At 48.7% G+C, this 21,285-nt stretch overlaps 1 protein-coding gene across 1 annotated transcript in view; it reads right to left on the reverse strand.

Moving 5' to 3' along the window:
• MICALL2 (MICAL like 2) overlaps positions 1-18,490 on the reverse strand; it is a 73,699-nt gene extending 55,209 nt beyond the window's left edge. The window contains exons 1-2 of the mRNA XM_056534750.1: positions 18,138-18,490; positions 12,228-12,381 (exon numbers count right to left, since the gene is read on the reverse strand). Of these exons, the coding sequence (XP_056390725.1) occupies positions 12,228-12,381; positions 18,138-18,342 (359 nt within the window). The 5' untranslated portion in view covers positions 18,343-18,490. The remainder of the gene's footprint in view (positions 1-12,227; positions 12,382-18,137) is intronic.
• Between the last annotated feature and the right edge of the window lie 2,795 nt (positions 18,491-21,285).

The following is a 21,285-nucleotide window of genomic DNA, read 5'->3' on the forward strand; positions in this document are numbered from 1 at the left end:
ATGCTGAAATCCAACATGCCCTACCATTCTCACCCCCCCCCCCCTCACAAAAAATTTGAAGTTTTCTATGTTTTTTTTTATTTGTGTTTTAAAAAGCTGCCACTAGGTGTCTCCCCCTACTTGTCCAGAGCACATTTCCCCCCATCTTTTGCACAGACTTTGGACTCCTGCTGGCCTGGCAGAAGTCCATACACAGGAAATGCAGTCTGGAGTTCTGAGGGGGGGGGGGGGGCGGTCCAGCCTTATCCAATCATAGCTCATCTCACATTTAACTGCCATTTGCTGTGTGTAGCAGAGTGAGGGAGGAAGTTCTCCCCTGTATGGCTTCAGATTATGTCACTCCTGCTGGGGAACGACCCTTCCCTGTCTGTGAATCTGACTGAGACTAAGCTGAAAATACAGAGAAATATCAAGGTAGAAAACTAAAAAATAATAAAAATAAAGGCAGGGGGTGGTTTATCATGATGGGGCAGTGAACTGGGAGGATTATAACATTTATCAAGTTAATGAGAGGTACTCTTTAAGGTATTCTTGTCATTAGAAAAATTCTACATGTCCCAAAGAATTTAGATCAGTCAGGGTCTCAGTACTGAGTCTCCCACTGATCTCTACATATAGCTGGATGTAGTGCACTGCCATGCTCTTTATTACCTGGCTTAGCATTGAGTGTGAAGAGTGAGTAGAGGAGCGAAGTCCACATCTGCGTGCTTCCCCTGGCTATATCTACAGAATGGAGAAAGTTTTAAGGGCCCTGACCTATCTAAACTTTTGATACACTTTAAAGGGGTACTCCGCTGGAAAACTTTTTTTTTTTTTAAATCAACTGGTGCCAGAAAGTTAAACAGATTTGTAAATTACTTCTATTTAAAAATCTTAATCCTTCCTGTACTTATCAGCCCCTGTATGCTCGTCTGACCACAGTGCTCTCTATTGACACCTCTGTCCATGACAGGAACTGTCCAGAGCAGGAGAGGTTTACTGTGGGGGCTTTGCTCCTACTCTGGACATTTCCTGACATGGACAGAGGTGTCAGCAGAGAGCACTGTGGTCAGACTGAAAAGAACCACACAACTTCCTCTGTAGTACACAGCAGCTGATGAGTACTGGAAGCATTAAGATTTTTAAATAGAAGTCATTTACAAATCTGTTTAACTTTCTGGCACCAGTTGATTTAAAAATAATAATAATAATAATAAATTTGGCCCGCCTATTTTTCCAACAAGCATTTATAGGGCCAGAATTCAGTTTTCCTGGTACAAAGCTCCAAACCCCCTGCTTCATTTCCCACAGTCAGAGTTGAAGCAGAACATTTTGGCTGCCTGACAAAAAGCACAAATCTGCCTATTAGAAAATTGTATAACGTGTCATTATCCGACCTTTACCTTGTAAAGGACTAAATGCCTCGTTCCATATGTTGCAGAAAAAAAAAATAAAAAGGGCAAAATAATCAAAAAAATGTTTTATTACAGTGTGTCCCATCCAGGTTGCCTCCAGCTGTTGCAAAACTACAACTCCCAGCATGTCCGGACAGCCTTCGGCTGTCCGGACATGCTGGGGGTTGTAGTTTTGCAACAGCTGGAGGCACCCCTTGTTGGAAAACACTTACTAGCAGAAAAACAACAGTTTCTTGGGAAAATTTGTTGAGTCATTCTTGCCACATCATTGCTGGCAGACGCTCCACAAATGCGGTATATGTCAGTGACCACAAATTCCACCTTCTTGGCGCTGTCACATGCTGATGATAGTCCCAGTGCATTGACCACTCACTACCGCAAACTATTTATAGGAGGGGGGGGGGGGGTGACCGAGCCGTGCACAACATCTGGTTAGGATCATATGTCCAGATTACTGAATAAGATCTCAAGGGATAACACTGGAATAGATTACATGAGAAACAAGTAGTAGGTCACAATATGTAGCTGCCAAATTGTATTTCACCCTCTCGGACCATCACAGTAACAATGCAGTTTGGAGGTAAAAAGCTGGGACAGGCTGGTTGCTATGAATCCACTGCCCAACTACTCCTTTATTTATTTTATTTTAAATCAGGGTCATGGGGGGAGATGTCCCTAGCAATCAGTCTGCCTCAAAGTACTTAAAGGTTAGGTCTTTTGCCTGGTGGTATATATATATATATATATATATACATACATATACATATACAGTGGTCCCTCAAGTTACAATATTAATTGGTTCCAGGACGACCATTGTATGTTGAAACCATTGTATGTTGAGACCATAACTCTATGGAAACCTGGTAATTGGTTCTGAAGCCGCAAAATGTCATCAAAAAAATAGGAAAAAGTGAGGATTAAAGAAAAATAAGTAGATAACGAATACAGATAAAGCAAATCCTTACATATAAAAGTAAGAAAGATCTGCTGGGAGCTGTAATCACTGTCTATGTCAGTGTTTTCCAACCAGGGTGCCTCCAGCTGTTGCAAAACTACAACTCCCAGCATGCCCGGACAGCCAAAGGCTGTCCGGGCATGTTGGGAGTTGTAGTTTTGCCACAGCTGGAGGCAACCTCTTTGGGAAACACTGGTCTATGTAGAGGACAGGAGCTTCTTTAGGGTCCTGTACAGAACACGCAATGTCTAAAAAAAGGAAAATGGAGCCGCCCTCACCTGATGCCCAAAGAAGAAGCTAACCGGGGCACAGGTAAAGAGTACAGAACATGTAATACCTCCCTGTGCTGTAGGGGGCGCTACCAGACACCAGTCAGTACATGCACAGATGTTTTACCAGGGAATGCCCATTCTGATTGGTCGGTTCTTCCAGCCATTGACACGTTTTGCAGATTCCAAAGCATTGTAAGTTGAGTCTGGTTTCAAGTTACAATGGTCCAGAAAAGACCATTGTATGTTGATACTATTGTATGTTGAGGCCATTGTAAGTTGAGGGATCACTGTATATATATCTCCAATCCAGCTCTATCCATATACTGCTGCTGCTATCTCTATGGGATCAGTATATATCTCCCCTCCCGCTCTATACTGCTGCTGCTGCTATCTCTATGGTATCAGGATATATAGTAGTTGTACACCTCCCTATATTTCCTGATCCTGAGAAAACAGCAGCAGCAGTATACAGATAGAGCTAGAGGCAAAGTGTATAACTACTATATATCCTGATCCTATAGAGAAAACAGCAGCAGCAGTATAGAGAGAGCTGGAGGGGAGGTATATTACAACTATATATTCTGATCTCATAGAGATATCAGGAGCAGTATAGAGTAGTTATACACCTCCAACTCTATCTGTATGCTACTGCTGCTATCTTTATAGATAGACTTTAATCCTGAACAGGGTTTTCTTGGTGCATCTATTCCTTAAAGCCTAGACTTTCACTTCACAGCCAAAGCTTTAGTTCATAAAATCCTGACTAAGGTAGAACGGCCTGTTGGTTCCCTATAGAACCAAGCACCCGGGAGACATCTCCTGCAGAACATGCACTTTACAAAGCTAAATCGGAGTCTTGAACAGTGGTGTCCAAACTATGGACCTCCAGATGTTACAAAACTAAACCTCCCAGCATGCCCGAACCGCCAACGGCCACTGACCAATTAATATGGACATCCTGGTTACTGCATGTTCTGCATTAAGAGAGCCGTAACCTACAGCCTTGGTCTCCAAAACGTGGCACCTCCAGCTGTTGCAAAACAACTTCCAGTAAGCCTTCTATGCTCTATAATGTCCTCCATACTGCTGCTTCTTCTACAGCAGCTTCCAGAGCCTGAGAGAGCAGCCATGGGTTGACAACTTCCAGGAATCCCTGATTTACATTTCCCTCCTCGGAATTAGTCTCTCTCTTCCCCCATTTCTGCAGATCTCTTAAGCAGATCCTTTTATCTAGGAGGACAGCTGTGTGATATCAGCCAGACGTAGAAGAACAAGTCCGCTCCAGTGATCAAAACCGGAAAAAATACCAAGTGGGAGGAAAGGCCCAGTGACTTGGAGACCCCAGCACCCAAAATAGAAGGCATTAGGATTGTTTTATCCGGCTTCCTGAAGTTTCCTGCACGGCAGACTTTACAAGGATGACAGCGCACATCCTCTCCTCACCGGCTGCCGGGAGAAACTAAGTCTCTGTATGTTCAATTTTCTGACCCAGCGGTTCTTAAACCTTGTTTGGACTGGACCCAGGGATTTGCAACGTCTTCCTGTTAACATTTGAATATGTTACTTAAATACTTCTATTTTAGTTTGCAAATGGAGACTTGAGGCCCCATAGCAAAAATCACAATGAGCCTTGGGTGGAAACATGGACGGTATTTTACCGGCACATGGCAACCGGCAATGCAATGGCCGGTATTTATCCAACCAATCCTCCAACTCCCGGAATGCTGCACCTATATGGGTACGTTCAGACGAGCTGATCCACAGCGTTTTGTACACTGCAGATCCCCCCGCTGAAGGACCCCTACAGGGTGCCTTTAGATTAGGGATCGACCGATATCGTTTTTTTAGGGCCGATACCGATAATCGGTGGAGGTTAGGGCCGATAGCCGATAACTTATACCGATATTCCGGTATAAGTTATCGGCTATTGATCCCCCCGCGACACCGCTGCAGATCATTGATTTAAAACGGGCGCTTTAAATCAATGCACTGCAGTGGCTTTTGCAGTGCCATAGGCCGCCGCCGCCACCCGCTTCTCTACCCCTGCCTGTCCGGGGGTCCTGAGACCTATCACCACCGCTCCCCCCCGCCGCACCGCAACCGCCGCCGCACCCGCCCCCCCGACCCGCCGCACCGCGACCAACCGACCCCCCGCACCGCACTGCACCTGCGAACGCCCCCCGACCCGCCGCACCACGACTGACCGACCCCCCGCACCGCACCGGCCCCATTGCCTCCCCCATCCCCGGTTTTATAATTACCTGTTCCCGGGGTCCACTCCACATCTGGCTCCGGTGGCGTCCTCCTGAACTGTCACTGTGCGCACTGACGGTGACGTCACGTCGCGCACGTCACTCGTCATTGCCACAGTGTAACGCAGGACGCAGCAGGAGCAAGAAGTAGCATGGGCCCCGGGAACAGGCAATTATAAAACCGGGGATGGGGGAGGCAATGGGGCCGGGGCGGTGGGGGGGTGCGACGCGGTGCGACGGGTCGGGGGGGGCAGTCGCGGTGCGGCGGGTTGTGGGGGGCGGTCGCGGTGCGGGGCATTACCGGCAAGGTAATTGCCGATACCGATAATGCCCAATATAGCCATTATCGGCTGATAATATCGGCCATACCGATAATCGGTCGATCCCTACTTTAGATGTGCCTGCTTTAGAAGAGTCATTTTGTATGCTGGTAAAAATAAATATTGGGGTGAAAATCACAGAAGAATTGTGAGAAAACCGTCACACACAGGTACAGACACTATATTATGAACTACACTAACTTTACAGCCCCTTTAGCATAGTCAAATAAAAGAAATTCCTGGAATACCCCTTTAAACATAAGTGGTCACTGACTAACACTGAAGCCCCGTGCATGATTGTAAATATAAGAAGACCTCCAATCCCTGAGTACATGAAAATGAAGGAAATGATCCAGGTAAAGTCCCTGCCGACAGTTCTGATGCATGAATAAGTAATAGTACTGGTGCAGAGGGATCTCGCATTGTGACAGGTGATGTAACCACCGGCTGTCAGCGCACGATGGTCACCAGCAATTAAAAGAACACCTACAAAGCAAACATTTTACATCTACATAAACTTTATTCAGACTAAGATGTATAAAGACAATAACAAACCAGAGCAGGAGAAGTTTGCTATAGGGATTTGTTCCTGCTCTAGACAGTTCCTGACATGGACAGAGGTGTCAGCAGAGAGCACTATGGTCCAAGGAAAGATCTACACAACTTCCTCTGTAGTATATAGCAGCTGATAAGTACTGGAAGGATTAAGATTTTTAAATTGAAGTAATTTACTAAGGTGTTTAACTTTCTGTTACCAGTTTTTATTTCTTCTGGAGTACCCCTTTAAGGAAGGTGTTGTCTTTATAGGACAATGCCTATAGATGCAATATTGAAGTAGAAAATTACATTTAACATTCAGATACAGCGAACACTACAGTACTTGTTTAGAGAAGAGTGAAGGTGGCCGTACACTTTAGATCAAAGGTCCTCAACCCAGTCCTCAAACCCCACCATCAGTCCAGGATTTCAATGTTCCCTGTTCTATTCCAATGGAGTCACTATAAAAAAAACTAAATGCTGGTGGGTCCTGAGGATTGGGGTGGAAACAACTACCTGGCTCAGCAGGAACAAAGATTTGGGGATCATAAAATCCAACCCCTCAGAAGAGAGTCAGGAGACCCCTATACACATTAGTCAGAAGGTCCCACCTGACATGATGGACTTGACTTACTTTCATGTAATGTGTTTCACCAAACTCTAATTTTATCATTCCGATTTAGAAATTCCTGCTGCACTCCGACAACTGAAACTCCCAATCCTGACCTAAACCAGGACATCAGAGGATACATCAGAAAAGTCAGATAGGCCTGCACTTTTATAAACGTTATAAAATAAAAAACACATCACTCATTCATTTTATGGCAGCTCAAAGGTCACACATTATAGGTTTAGCTTTTAAGAACAAAACCTAATGGTTGGTTGAAGTTCTGCAGATGAAAGGAATTGTGATCTCAAGCCTTAAAGGGGTATTCCAGTAAAAAAAAAAACAATTCATATCAACTGTCTCCAGAAAGTTAAACAGATTTGTAAATTACTTCTATTAAAAAGTCTTAATCCTTCCAGTACTTATAAGCTGATAAAGTTGAGTTCTTTTCTGTCTGACCATAGAGCTCTCTGCTGACACCTGTCTGTCTGTCTCAGGAACTGTCCAGAGTAGGAGCAAATCCCCATAGCAAACCGCTTTGGACAGTTCCTGAGACAGACAGACAGGTGTCAGCAGAGAGCACTGTGGTCAGACAGAAAAGAACTCAACTTTATCAGCTTATAAGTACTGGAAGGATTAAGACTTTTTAATAGAAGTAATTTACAAATCTGTTTAACTTTCTGGAGACAGTTGATTTGAAAAAAAAAATGTTTTTTACTGGAATACCCCTTTAAAGGGGTACTCTGCCCCTAGACATCTTGAATAGGGGATAAGATGTCTGCTCGCAGGGGTCCCGCACGGATGACCCTCGCGATCTCGGCTGCGGCACCCCAGACATTTGGTTGCACAAAGCGAACTTCGTTCCGTGCTGGATGTCTGGCGATGCGAGGCGGGGGCTCGGAACGTCACGGCCACGCCCTGCTCGTGACATCACAGCCATTCCCCCTCAATGCAAGTCTATGGGAGGGGGCAAGACAACACGAGCCTCTGGCGCTGCACCCAATGCTCTAAATAAATATTGGGGGAGATTGCGGGGATGCCCAATGACGGGACCCCCACGATGAAACATCTTATCCCCTATCATTTGGATAGGGGATAAGATGTCTAGGGGCGGGGTACCCCTTTAAAGCAGAAAGATAATAATAATGTGAAGAACCAAGTCCACAGAGAGCCCGGGCAAAACAAAAAATTGGATTTGTTTATAAAAAATATGTTCCAAAGTGGGTGTTTCTTGGTGGTTTTGTATAGATAGTGTCTGAATCTATTATTCTATAAATGATGATTAAAGGGAATCTGTCAGCTGTATTTGCTGCTAAGACACTGTATTTAAAAAAGCTGCCACTAGGTGTCTCCCTACTTGTCCAGAGCACATTTTCCCCATCTCTTGCACAGACTTTGGACTCCTACTGGCCTGGCAGAAGTCCAAAATCAGGAAATGCAGTCTGGAGTGCTGAGAGGGGGTGCAGCCTTATCCAATCATAGCTCATCTCACACTGAACTGCTCTGGGCTGTGTGTAGCAGAGTGAGGGAGGAAGTTCTCCCCTGTATGGCTTTAGATGATCTCACAGCCTGCTGGGGAACGCCCCTTCCCAGTCTGTGAATCTTAGCAGAAAATACAGAGCAATATCAAGGTAGAAAACTAACAAATAATAAAAATAAAGGCAGGGGATGGTTTATCATGATGGGGGCAGTGATCTGGGAGGATTATAACATTTAAAGGGGTACTCCGGTGAAAACCTTTTTTCTTTTAAATCAACTGGTGCCAGAAAGTTAAACATATTTGTAAATTACTTCTATAAAAAAAAAAACTTAATCCTTCCAGTACTTATTAGCTGCTGAATGCTACAGAGGAAATTCCTTTCTTTTTGGAACACTGATGACATCACAAGCACAGTGCTCTCTGCTGACATCTCTGTCCATTTTAGTAACCGTGCATAGCAGATGTATGCTAAGGGCAGCATGGTGTCTCAGTGGTTAGCACTGCTGCCTTGCAGCGCTGGGGTCTTGGGTTCAAATCCCACTAAGGACAACAATAAATAAAGAGTTATTATTATTAGTATTATAATGACGTCAGCAAAGAGCACTGTGCTCGTGATGTCATCAGAGAGAATTCCAAAAAGAAAAGAATTTCCTCTGTAGTATTCAGCAGCTAATAAGTACAGGAAGGATTAAGATTTTTTTAATAGAAGTCATTTACAAATCTGTTTAACTTTCTGGCACCAGTTGATTTAAAAGAAAAAAAGGTTTTCACCGGAGTACCCCTTTAAAAAGTTCATGACAGGTACTCTTTAAAATACAAGCCCAATAACAGGACTTACCAAAACTTTTACTAGAGATTTAACTCTTTCCTGGATTTCCCATATCTCACCTAGCTTTCCCTGGATAAGATAGGTGCTTCCTGATACCTAATGTCCACACACAACAGGTGCCGTCTCACAATGTTCAAAACGAAGTTTGATATTTTGCACAGAATGTTGGACTAACTCCTGATAAAGTGTAATAACTTTTAAATGTCCTCCTGCCAGCTCGAGGTCATCTGCAGGGAACATATTCATCAATGCCATAATGTGATGTACTGTGCCCTGGCACATGTAACAGGCTGGACATTATTCCTCCGCACTGCTCAATAACAGCCTGTTTTCACATTTTCCAGCGCTGCCCACACACACACGCAACGCGTCCCTCCTCATCAAGACTCATGAATGCCCCATTGACTTCTGAGGAACATCTACGCCCTATCTTCAGGGCACAAATGACAGCGCCGGACAGGTTCCCGTCTATTTCACCAGGCGACGTTATTTCCAGATAAATGCATTAAGGTCACATGTGAAAATTAAATTCCACGTGCTGCAAAACTACAATTCCCAGCATGCCCGGACAGCCAACGGCTGTCCGGGCATGCTGGGAATTGTAGTTTTACAACAGTTGCAGTGGAGACCACTGCTTTATTGGGTTCAAAGTAGGGCTGCAAGATATGGGGAAAATGTGCGATTGCGATTTCGAGATACGATGCGATATAATTAAAAAAAAAAAAATGGTGAAAGCCCCCCATTTCATGTCCAATCGCCTCCATTTCACATCTACCTACCCATTTTATGCCCACCGCCTATTTCACATCTCCCCCTTGTCACATTCCCCCTCCCCCATGTCACATTCCCCCTCCCCCATGTCACATTCCCCCTCCCCCATGTCACATTCCCCCTCCCCCATGTCACATTCCCCCTCCCCCATGTCACATTCCCCCTCCCCCATGTCACATTCTCCCTCCCCCATGTCACATTCTCCTCCCCCATGTCACATTCTCCTCCCCCATGTCACATTCTCCCCCGTCACATTCTCCCCCGTCACATTCTCCCCCGTCACATTCTCCTCCCCCATGTCACATTCTCCTCCCCCATGTCACATTCTCCTCCCCCGTCACATTCTCCTCCCCCGTCACATTCTCCCCCGTCACATTCTCCCCCGTCACATTCTCCCCCGTCACATTCTCCCCCGTCACATTCTCCTCCCCCTTGTCACACACCCGTCACATTCTCCCCCCGTCACATTCTCCTCCCCCTTGTCACACACCCCTGTCACATTCTCCTCCCCCTTGTCACATTCTCCTCCCCCTTGTCACATTCTCCCCCGTCACATTCTCCTCCCCCATGTCACATTCTCCTCCCCCATGTCACATTCTCCCCCGTCACATTCTCCCCCGTCACATTCTCCCCCGTCACATTCTCCCCCGTCACATTCTCCTCCCCCTTGTCACACACCCGTCACATTCTCCTCCCCCATGTCACATTCTCCCTCCCCCATGTCACATTCTCCTCCCCCATGTCACATTCTCCTCCCCCATGTCACATTCTCCCCCGTCACATTCTCCCCCGTCACATTCTCCCCCGTCACATTCTCCTCCCCCATGTCACATTCTCCTCCCCCATGTCACATTCTCCTCCCCCATGTCACATTCTCCTCCCCCGTCACATTCTCCTCCCCCGTCACATTCTCCCCCGTCACATTCTCCCCCGTCACATTCTCCCCCGTCACATTCTCCCCCGTCACATTCTCCTCCCCCTTGTCACACACCCGTCACATTCTCCCCCCGTCACATTCTCCTCCCCCTTGTCACACACCCCTGTCACATTCTCCTCCCCCTTGTCACATTCTCCTCCCCCTTGTCACATTCTCCCCCGTCACATTCTCCTCCCCCATGTCACATTCTCCTCCCCCATGTCACATTCTCCCCCGTCACATTCTCCCCCGTCACATTCTCCCCCGTCACATTCTCCCCCGTCACATTCTCCTCCCCCTTGTCACACACCCGTCACATTCTCCCCCCGTCACATTCTCCTCCCCCTTGTCACACACCCGTCACATTCTCCTCCCCCTTGTCACATTCTCCTTCCCCTTGTCACATCCCCCCCCCCTTCTGTCACATCCCCCCCCTGTGACATTTGAGGTCCTAAAGTGGTACTCCACTGGCCAGCGTTCAGAGCATTTAGTTCTGAATGCTGTGTGCGCGCTGCGGGGATCAACTACCCCCCCCCCCCCCCCGGGACATCACGCCATGGCCGACCCCCACAGCGCGCACACAGAGGAACTAAGTGTTCCGAACGCTGGCCAGTGGAGTACCCCTTTAATTCGGGCCAGCCAGCTCACGAAACTTGTTGCTGATATAAAACATGTATTTTATTTGAGAGAGCCCACATAATGATACTAAAGGAAATCTTGGTCCGAATAAAATACAGTATGTGTTTTATATCAACAACACGTTGCGCGAGCTGGTTGACCCCAATTAAGACCTCATAGTGTCCTGTTGGAGGCCTGTGATTGGTCTTGTGACTTTGCTACAATTGTATCCAGCCTAGGAGATCTCTGGATAAGGGATAAGATGTCTTTGGCCGGATAACCTCTTTAAGGGAATGTTCACACGGCGGAATTTCAGCGGCAGACAATTCTGCTGAAATTGTTCTGCGCAAAGAAAGAACATGTTAATTCTTTGCGCGGAATTCCACGAGTACTGCATAGCGAGGTCCTTCCTGCAAAGTATCTTCGGCGGCGGCCGCCTGACGGAATCTCTGCTATCGGAATAATGCGAGCGGAGATTCCGCAGTGTGAACATACCCTTAGACTGGAGACCAGGCTGCTTAGATTACACAGGATAGGAGACAAGATGTCTGATCGCAGTCATAGCCTCTGATGCTTCGCAGGAGAAGCTTTGAGCATCACACGGTTACCTTGGCCCGTTGTGAACTTTGCAGAATATGAAGGACCAGATGCAGTTTTATAAGGACTTTGTGGGAAAATAAAGGACCAGATACACTTTCATAAGGGCTTTGTGAGATATAAGGGACCGGATACACTTTCATAAAGGACCAGATACACTTTCGTAAGAACTTTGTGGGATATAAGGGACCGGATACACTTTCATAAGAACTTTGTGAGATATAAGGGACCAGATACACTTTCACAAGGACTTTATGAAAGTGTATCCGGTCCCTTATATCCCACAAAGTCCTTGTGAAAGTGTATCTGGTCCCTTATATCCCACAAAGTTCTTATGAAAGTGTATCTGGTCCCTTATATCCCACAAAGTTCTTATGAAAGTGTATCTGGTCCCTTATATCCACAAAGTCCTTTATGAAAGTGTATCCGGTCCCTTATATCCCACAAAGGACTTTGTGGATATAAGGGACCAGATACACTTTCATAAGAACTTTGTGGGATATAAGGGACCAGATACACTTTCATAAAGGACTTTGTGGGATATAAGGGACCGGATACAATCTCATAAGGACTTTGTATAATAAGAGAGTGAATACACAATAGACCAGATACACTTTCAAGAAGAAAATATTCAGAAGACAATTTATCACAGAAATGGACACAGTGTGAAGATACTTACATGAGGTCCGGTCGGTGTTTGTGTAGGATGGCACAGAAAGCCAGTCCGTCCCTGAAGGACGTGGTCATGTTAGTGATGGTAACATCGCGATAGCCATCACACTGCTGCTTGCACCACTGCTGGAGAGCCTTGATAGCAGCCATCTCTGAGGTGACTGCAAAATACATAAAAGCACATAATGTTAATAAAGAGGAAAACACTTTCAGGTACATAGCTTTAAGGAGGTTGCCCAGGATTAGAAACAGCACCACTCCTGTCCACAGGTTGTATGTAGTACTGCGGCTCAGTCCAATTCACTTCAATAAAGCCAAGCTGCAATACCAGACACAACCTGTAGACAGTAGGGGTGCTGTTCTTGCAAGAAAAAAATAATTTTTCTAATCCTGGACAACATCTTTAAAAGGGGTTATCCAGGAAAAAACTTATATATATCAACCGGCTCCAGAAAGTTAAACAGATTTGTAAATTACTTCTATTAAAAAATCTTCATCCTTTCAGTACTTATGAGCTTCTGAAGTGGAGTTGTTCTTTTCTGTCTAAGTGCTCTCTGATGACACCGCAAATCCCCATAGCAAACCTCTTCTACTCTGTGCAGTTCCCGAGACAGACAGAGATGTCAGCAGAGAGCACTGTTGTCAGACAGAAAACAACAACTCAACTTCAGCAGCTCATAATTATTGAAAGGATTAAGATTTTTTAATAGAAGTAAATCTATTTAACTTTCTGGAGCCAGTTGATATAAAAAAAATAAAATAAAAGTTTTTTTCCTGGAATACCCCTTTAATTCCAATGGGGCAGGTGGGGCATGTGGCCCTGGGTACACTGGGAATAGGATAGGCCAGTGGTCTCCAACCTGCGGACCTCCAGATGTTGCAAAACTACAACTCCCAGCAGGCCCGGACAGCCAACGGCTGTCCGGGCCTGCTGGGAGTTGTAGTTTTGCAACATCTGGAGGTCCGCAGGTTGGAGACCACTGGGATAGGCGATCAATAATAGGTTCGCTGGGTGTTTGAGTAGGGGGGCATGAGTCGGACCCCCGCTTGTCTAATACTGATGGTTTATCCTGAGGATACACAATGACGACATTGCACACAGATTTAGTGGGGTTTGTGATGAACCCAAGGTCACCCGGATTCTTTTTTCCATAGTAAGATACCTCCAGTCACATTATAGATGCTACTAGTCCAACAAGTTTAGACAGATCGGAGATGGACCAGCAGCAAACTGGAAGACTAAGATAATTCTACAGCAGATGACAGAGTAGTGCGATGGGCGACATCTACACAACGGCTGACAAGGATCTGACTCAGTCTTTAGGAAGTGCAGGTATCACACAACACGTCAGACGCCATCACACAGACTAGACTAGACACAACATCATCAGGTCTTGTCTGGACTATAATAATGTTTAATGTTGGCCTATAAAGAGACCTCTGGTAGACCCCCCTTCAGACATTTCCTAGGACCATAGAAGTCCTCCAGAGGAAAACCATATAAGAAGACAACAGTGATGTGGAATCCCTAATACTGGGGTTAAGGACTGGTCTTGTATCCAAAACGGCGGTGCTGTATTGTACCGGGGGACACCCACCTGGGCCGTACCGGGGGACACCCACCTGGGCCGTACCGGGGGACACCCACCTGGGCCGTACCGGGGGACACCCACCTGGGCCGCACCGGGGGACACCCACCTGGGCCGCACCGGGGGACACCCACCTGGGCCGCACCGGGGGACACCCACCTGGGCCGCACCGGGGGACACCCACCTGGGCCGCACCGGGGGACACCCACCTGGGCCGCACCGGGGGACACCCACCTGGGCCGCACCGGGGGACACCCACCTGGGCCGTACCGGGGGACACCCACCTGGGCCGTACCGGGGGACACCCACCTGGGCCGTACCGGGGGACACCCACCTGGGCCGTACCGGGGGACACCCACCTGGGCCGTACCGGGGGACACCCACCTGGGCCGTACCGGGGGACACCCACCTGGGCCGTACCGGGGGACACCCACCTGGGCCGTACCGGGGGACACCCACCTGGGCCGTACCGGGGGACACCCACCTGGGCCGTACCGGGGGACACCCACCTGGGCCGTACCGGGGGACACCCACCTGGGCCGTACCGGGGGACACCCACCTGGGCCGTACCGGGGGACACCCACCTGGGCCGTACCGGGGGACACCCACCTGGGCCGTACCGGGGGACACCCACCTGGGCCGTACCGGGGGACACCCACCTGGGCCGTACCGGGGGACACCCACCTGGGCCGCACCGGGGGACACCCACCTGGGCCGCACCGGGGGACACCCACCTGGGCCGCACCGGGGGACACCCACCTGGGCCGCACCGGGGGACACCCACCTGGGCCGCACCGGGGGACACCCACCTGGGCCGCACCGGGGGACACCCACCTGGGCCGCACCGGGGGACACCCACCTGGGCCGTACCGGGGGACACCCACCTGGGCCGTACCGGGGGACACCCACCTGGGCCGTACCGGGGGACACCCACCTGGGCCGTACCGGGGGACACCCACCTGGGCCGTACCGGGGGACACCCACCTGGGCCGTACCGGGGGACACCCACCTGGGCCGTACCGGGGGACACCCACCTGGGCCGTACCGGGGGACACCCACCTGGGCCGTACCGGGGGACACCCACCTGGGCCGTACCGGGGGACACCCACCTGGGCCGTACCGGGGGACACCCACCTGGGCCGTACCGGGGGACACCCACCTGGGCCGTACCGGGGGACACCCACCTGGGCCGTACCGGGGGACACCCACCTGGGCCGTACCGGGGGACACCCACCTGGGCCGCACCGGGGGACACCCACCTGGGCCGCACCGGGGGACACCCACCTGGGCCGCACCGGGGGACACCCACCTGGGCCGCACCGGGGGACACCCACCTGGGCCGCACCGGGGGACACCCACCTGGGCCGCACCGGGGGACACCCACCTGGGCCGTACCGGGGGACACCCACCTGGGCCGTACCGGGGGACACCCACCTGGGCCGCACCGGGGGACACCCACCTGGGCCGCACCGGGGGACACCCACCTGGGCCGTACCGGGGGACACCCACCTGGGCCGTACCGGGGGACACCCACCTGGACTGTACCGTGGTAATCAACCTGGACTGTACTGGGGACACCCACCTGGGCCGTACCGGGGACACCCACCTGGACTGTACCGTGGTAATCAACCTGGACTGTACTGGGGACATCTACCTGGACCGGAGCGGCTGGAATGTGGCTTTTAAAGGTATTTCTCCTAGTAGATCTAAGGTATCCTTGCCCATTAATGACCTATTGGGACTGAGCACAGTATAAATGACTAATAGAAAGTCTGACCAGATGGAATAGAAGGTTCTTGGCTCTGTCCGGAACAAAAAAAAAAGAAGAAATGTAAATCGCAACCGGGACCTCCTAATAAGTCAACACTTAAGATAGTAGTATGGATGTGCACATCACTACCAATCCAAGTACGGTCTCAGCAGAAGCTGTATAAGGCCGGAGTCACACAATGGTTTTGGCTCCCACATGGGATGCCCGCCCAAAGATCTCCATGAAGTGGAGGAAACGCGGTCTGTCCTAACAGGTTTCTGGAACCTATTGTGATCAGTTCTGGGTCACCACACAAACCAATTCACTTTCATTTTCACTTACAATTTAAACAGTGCAACATGGCGATCTCTGCCCACGTGGCCAGTTTCACGGCTAAAGTCGTCAAGGATCCCAATCCTCAGGGCAGGAAAACATGGCGACTTCGCCTTTGATTGCGCGAAGGACCGTATATGACAACCCCTTGTCTGACGTGACCGCAGAACAACTATTGCAAAAAAATCCATCTTTGCCGGCACTGACTTCAATGTAAGTCACATGCATTCACAACCTGCGAATCGGTCATTTTCTTATAGTCGACCCACCGCTGTACAGGACCGTAAAGTGGCAGCCATATTGTACAAAGATTTAGTTTGCGACTTATGCAGTTTGCCTTCGCCCTCGCCCAACTCGGGTACTCCACTGCTAAACATTTTTTTTTTTTTTTTAATCAACTGGTGCCAGAGAGTTAAATAGATTTGTAAATTCCTTTTATTTTATTTTTTTTTTAAATCTTTACCCTTCCAGTACTTTTTAGCAGCTGCATGCTACAGAGGAAATTCTTTTCTTTTTGAATTTTTTGTCTTGTCCACAGTGCTCTCTGCTGACACCTGATGCCCGTATCAGGAACTGTCCAGAGAAGGAGAAAATCCCCATAGCAAACCTATGCTGCTCTGGACAGTTCCTGACACGGACAGAAGTGTTAGCAGAGAGCACTGTGGAAAAGACAAAAAAGAAATAAAAAAAAGTAAAAAATTTCCTCTGTAGCATACAGCTGCTAATAAGTACTGGAAGGATAAATATTTTTTTTTACAGAAGTCATTTACAAATGTGTTTAACTTTCTGGCACCAGTTGATTTAAAAAAATAAAATTCCACCGGAGTACCCCTTAAAATTATGATGTCCTCTGAGGATCTGGAAGCCCCTATACACAAACTGAGGTCAAACCTGTAAGATCCGTGGTGTGGCCCCCCCAGATAGGGCCCCCCTGACAACCATACATTCACTAATGTACATACAATACACAACCAATCCGTACAAAGCACAGCCAGAGATCATAGACACCAAGAACTTTGGTCTTCAATTACGGCGATCCTCAGCCCGTGGCTTGCCAGCTGTTGCAAAACTACAACTCCCAGCATGCCCTGACAGCCGCAGGCTGTCAGGGCATGCTGGGAGTTGTAGATTTGCAACAGCTGGCGAGCAAGGAGTTGATTGATCTCTGCTGTTAAAGTGGTACTCCGGTGAAAATTTTCTATTCTATTAAAAAAATCTTAATCCCTCCAGTACTTATCAGCTGCTGTATGCTCCACAGGAAATTCTTTTCTTTTTGAATTTCTTTTCTGCCTGACTACAGTGCTCTCTGCTGACACCTCTGTCCGTCTCAGGAACTGTCAAGAGCAGGTGTAAACCCCCATAGCAAACCTATCCGGCTCTTGACAGTTCCTGAGACAGATAGAGGTGTCAGCAGAGAGCACTGTGGTCAGGCAGAAAAGAAATTCAAAAAGAAAAGAACTTCCTGTGGAGCATATAAGTACTGGAAGGATTAAGATTTTTTAATAGAAGTCATTTACAAATCTGTTTAACTTTCTGGCACCAGTTGATTAAAAAATAAATAAAAATGTTTTCCACCGGAGTACCCCTTTAAACGCGTTCAATTATAGCATTAACCCTCTGCATGTTAGACTGACAGGGCATGCTGGGAGATGTAGTTTCGTAATAGCCAGAGAGCCACAGGTGGACGACCTCCACTGTCACGCTCGTTTATAGTTACGGCATTAACCCTGTGCATGCCATAGCCTATCAGGGCATGCCGGGAGTTGTAGTTTTGCAACAGCTGGAGAGCCACAGGTTGATAGGCTCCGTCCGTCTAACTCATTTGAAGTTCTAGCATTAACCCTCTGCATGCTGTAGCCTGGCAGGGCATGCTGGGAGTTGTAGTTTTGCAACAGCCAGCGAACCACACTTTAATAATATCTGTTGTCACACTCGTCCACAGTTATGGCATTGCCATAGCCTGTCAGGGCATGCTGGGAGTTGTAGTTTGGCCACAGGTTGACGATCTCTGCTGTCACCCTCGTGTACAGTTACCATGCATTAACCCTGCGCATGCTGGACATTAAATCTAAACTAGATCTGGTGATAATTTGCACCAGTTGTGGCAAAAACGATACAAGTAACCCCCACAGACCTAGTAGGACCTGTTGATCTCCAACTTTCCAGCAGATGCCAGAAGTGAATAAAGCTCAGTATAATAGTATAGTCTATTAGATGCGTAAGAAGCAATGTAAGAGCAGCTTACTGTATAGGGCTCCGGTGAGGTGTAGCGCTCCCCTCAGCACAGATACGTGGTGTCCTCCATACACAGCAGCGCACAACACTGTCACCTCCAACCGGAGCTCAGCGTGTGAGCCTGTGACCAGCCGAACAACACAGAACCAGGGGGTGGGCGGCGCTTGTGTCGGCAGGGCGGGGATTAGCTCAATTGTAAGAGCGGTGGAAGGCATTGTGGGCGGGGCTTGTGTCGGCAGGGCGGGGATTAGCTCCGTTGTAAGAGAGCGGCGGAAGACGTTGTGGGCGGGGCTTGTGTTGGCAGGGCGGGGATTAGCTCAGTTGTAAGAGAGCGGTGGAATACGTTGTGGGCGGGGCTTATATCGGCAGGGCGGGGATTAGCTCAATTGTAAGAGCGGTGGAAGGCATTGTGGGCGGGGCTTGTGTCGGCAGGGCGGGGATTAGCTCCGTTGTAAGAGAGCGGCGGAAGACGTTGTGGGCGGGGCTTGTGTTGGCAGGGCGGGAATTAGCTCAGTTGTAAGAGAGCGGTGGAATACGTTGTGGGCGGGGCTTATATCGGCAGGGCGGGGATTTGCTCAGTTGTAAGAAAGCGACAGAAGACTTTGTAGGCGGGACTTGTGTCGGCAGGGCGGGGATTAGCTCAGTTGTAAGAGAGCGGCGAAAAAACATTGTGGGCGGGGTTTGTATCGGCAGGGCGGGGATTAGCTCAGTAGTAAAATAGCGGTGTGAGGTGGTTTTTTGCGCCTGCCTCCCCTTGCCCCAGCTCTAGCTTCGGAAATGTTCGGAGAGCTGGGGGAGGAGCGGACGCATGGATCTACGGGGGCGCAAAAAACCACCTCACAGCGGCAGAAGACTTTGTGGGCGGGGCTTGTGTATGCTGGGCGGGGATTATCTAAGTAAGAAGAGAGCGGTGGAATAGGTTGTGGGCGGTGCTTAGCTTAGTGTAATAGAATAGCGGTCGGATAGAGGGTGTGGTTTATGGCAGATAGGCGGTGATAAACTCAGTTCTAATAGAATAGTGGACGGCTTGTGGGCGGGTCTAGTATTAGGTGGGCGGTAATTGGCTGTTGCTGTTAAACTTGGATTGGGTTATAGGCGGGGCTTGTGTCGGGATTCGTTTAGTTGTATGAGAGCGGCGGTGTGAGGTGAAAATTTGCACCCCCCGTGCAGACTTGCGGTGGAATATCTTGTGAGGCGGGGCTTGTGTGGAGTGGGTGGTGACTCGTTGTAACAAGGATACATTTACTGTGGGCGAAGCCAGCAACGAGTAGGCGGTAATTGGAAAGCAGGTAGGCTTGTAGGCGTGGCTTTTGACAGATGGGCGGTGATTAGCTTAGTTGAAACAGAATAGCGAATGGATTATGGGCGTGGCTCATAGCGAGTAGGCGGGTAATTGGCTGTCGCAAAAGGGTAATGTTCTGTGCTGTAATGGGGTGGGCGGGGCATGACGATGATGTCATCACACCTTGTGGCTCCTTGGAGATGGAAATGTTTTGTCATGGCTGCAGGGATGACGTCACCGTTTCCGTCTCTAGAATGAGACAAGTGTCCATCAAAAAAGTTTCACAAAAGTGTTATGAGCACGTGACTGGCTGAACCCTGAGGGGGCGCTGTGGAGGGACAGTGCTGTTGGTTGGCCGCTACACATGACCATATAAAGCAATGGTCTCAGACTGTGGCCCTCCAGATGTTGCAAAACTTCAACTCCCAGCATGCCCGGCATGCTGGGAGTTGAAGTTTTGCAACATCTGGAGGGCCACAGTTTGGAACCACTAAGTGACCTCTCCAGTGAAGATGGAAAGGGGTCCTCATAGCTATAGACAATGCTGCATAATGATCAAATCAAATATTAACATGGCACTAATATAATACACGGGAGGGGGTAAGCAAATTTGAGGTTTGCCAATTAACCTCTGTATTGGGATTAGTGTGGGTGAACAGATGACCGTTTTCCTTTAAAGGGAGTGCTCCTAATCTCAGCTTGTTACCTATATAATAGACACCTGTCCACAGAATCAATCGTTTTCCAAACTCTCCACCATGGCCAAGTCCAAAGAGCTGTCCAAGGATATCAGGGACAAGATTGTAGATCTACACAAGACTGGAACGGGCTACAAGACCATCGCCAAGTAGTTTGGGGAGAAGTTTACAAGAATTGGAGCGATTATTATCAAGTGGAAGAAACCCAAAATAACAGTCGATCTCCCTTGATCAATGGATCCACCTCGTGGAGTTGTAATGATTGTGAGGACGGTGAGGAAGACGCCCAGAACTACACGGGAGGATGTTCATTTATAAACTTCACACGGACCGGTACATAAGCTTTCTTGAGCAGGGGGATCTTGCGGCCACTGCAGGATTTGAGACCCTCATGACAGTGTGTTACCAATTATTCTCTTGGTGACTATGGTCCCAGCTGCCTTGAGATCATTGATAAGATCCTCCCGTGTAGTTCTGGGCGTCTTCCTCACCGTCCTCATAATCATTACAACTCCACGAGGTGGATCCATTGATCAAGGGAGATCGACTGTTATTTTGGGTTTCTTCCACTTGATAATAATCGCACCGATCCTTGTAAACTTCTCCCCAAACTACGTGGCGATGGTCTTGTAGCCCGTTCCAGTCTTGTGTAGATCTACAATCTTGTCCCTGATATCCTTGGACAGCTCTTTGGACTTGGCCATGGTGGAGAGTTTGGAAACCGATTGATTCTGTGGACAGGTGTCTATTATACAGGTAACAAGCTGAGATTAGGAGCACTCCCTTTAAAGGAAAACGGTCATCTGTTCACCCACACTAATCCCAATACACTGGGCTTATAGTGTGGGTGAACAAGAGACCGATGAGGGGTTAATGGGTTAAATAGGTACCTGCACTCCAGAGATCTGTCCCTCCGAAGATCTCCTTCCATCTTCCGTGAATTGCGCGCTGGAGGCGGGCCCACCGGCTCAATTTGAATATTCATTTTCGTGGTCCATGTCGGCGCATTGCTCACATGATCCGCAGCAATGAATATTCATATTGAGCTGGCGGGCCCGGCTCCAGCGCGCAATTCACAGAAGATGGAAGGAGATCTTCGGAGGGACAGATCTCCGGAGTGCAGGTACGTATTTAACCCATTAACCCCTCATCTGTCTCCTGTTCCACCACACTATAAG

This window comes from Hyla sarda, chromosome 8, assembly GCF_029499605.1.
Source record: "Hyla sarda isolate aHylSar1 chromosome 8, aHylSar1.hap1, whole genome shotgun sequence".
In the NCBI taxonomy this organism is placed as follows: domain Eukaryota; kingdom Metazoa; phylum Chordata; class Amphibia; order Anura; family Hylidae; genus Hyla; species Hyla sarda.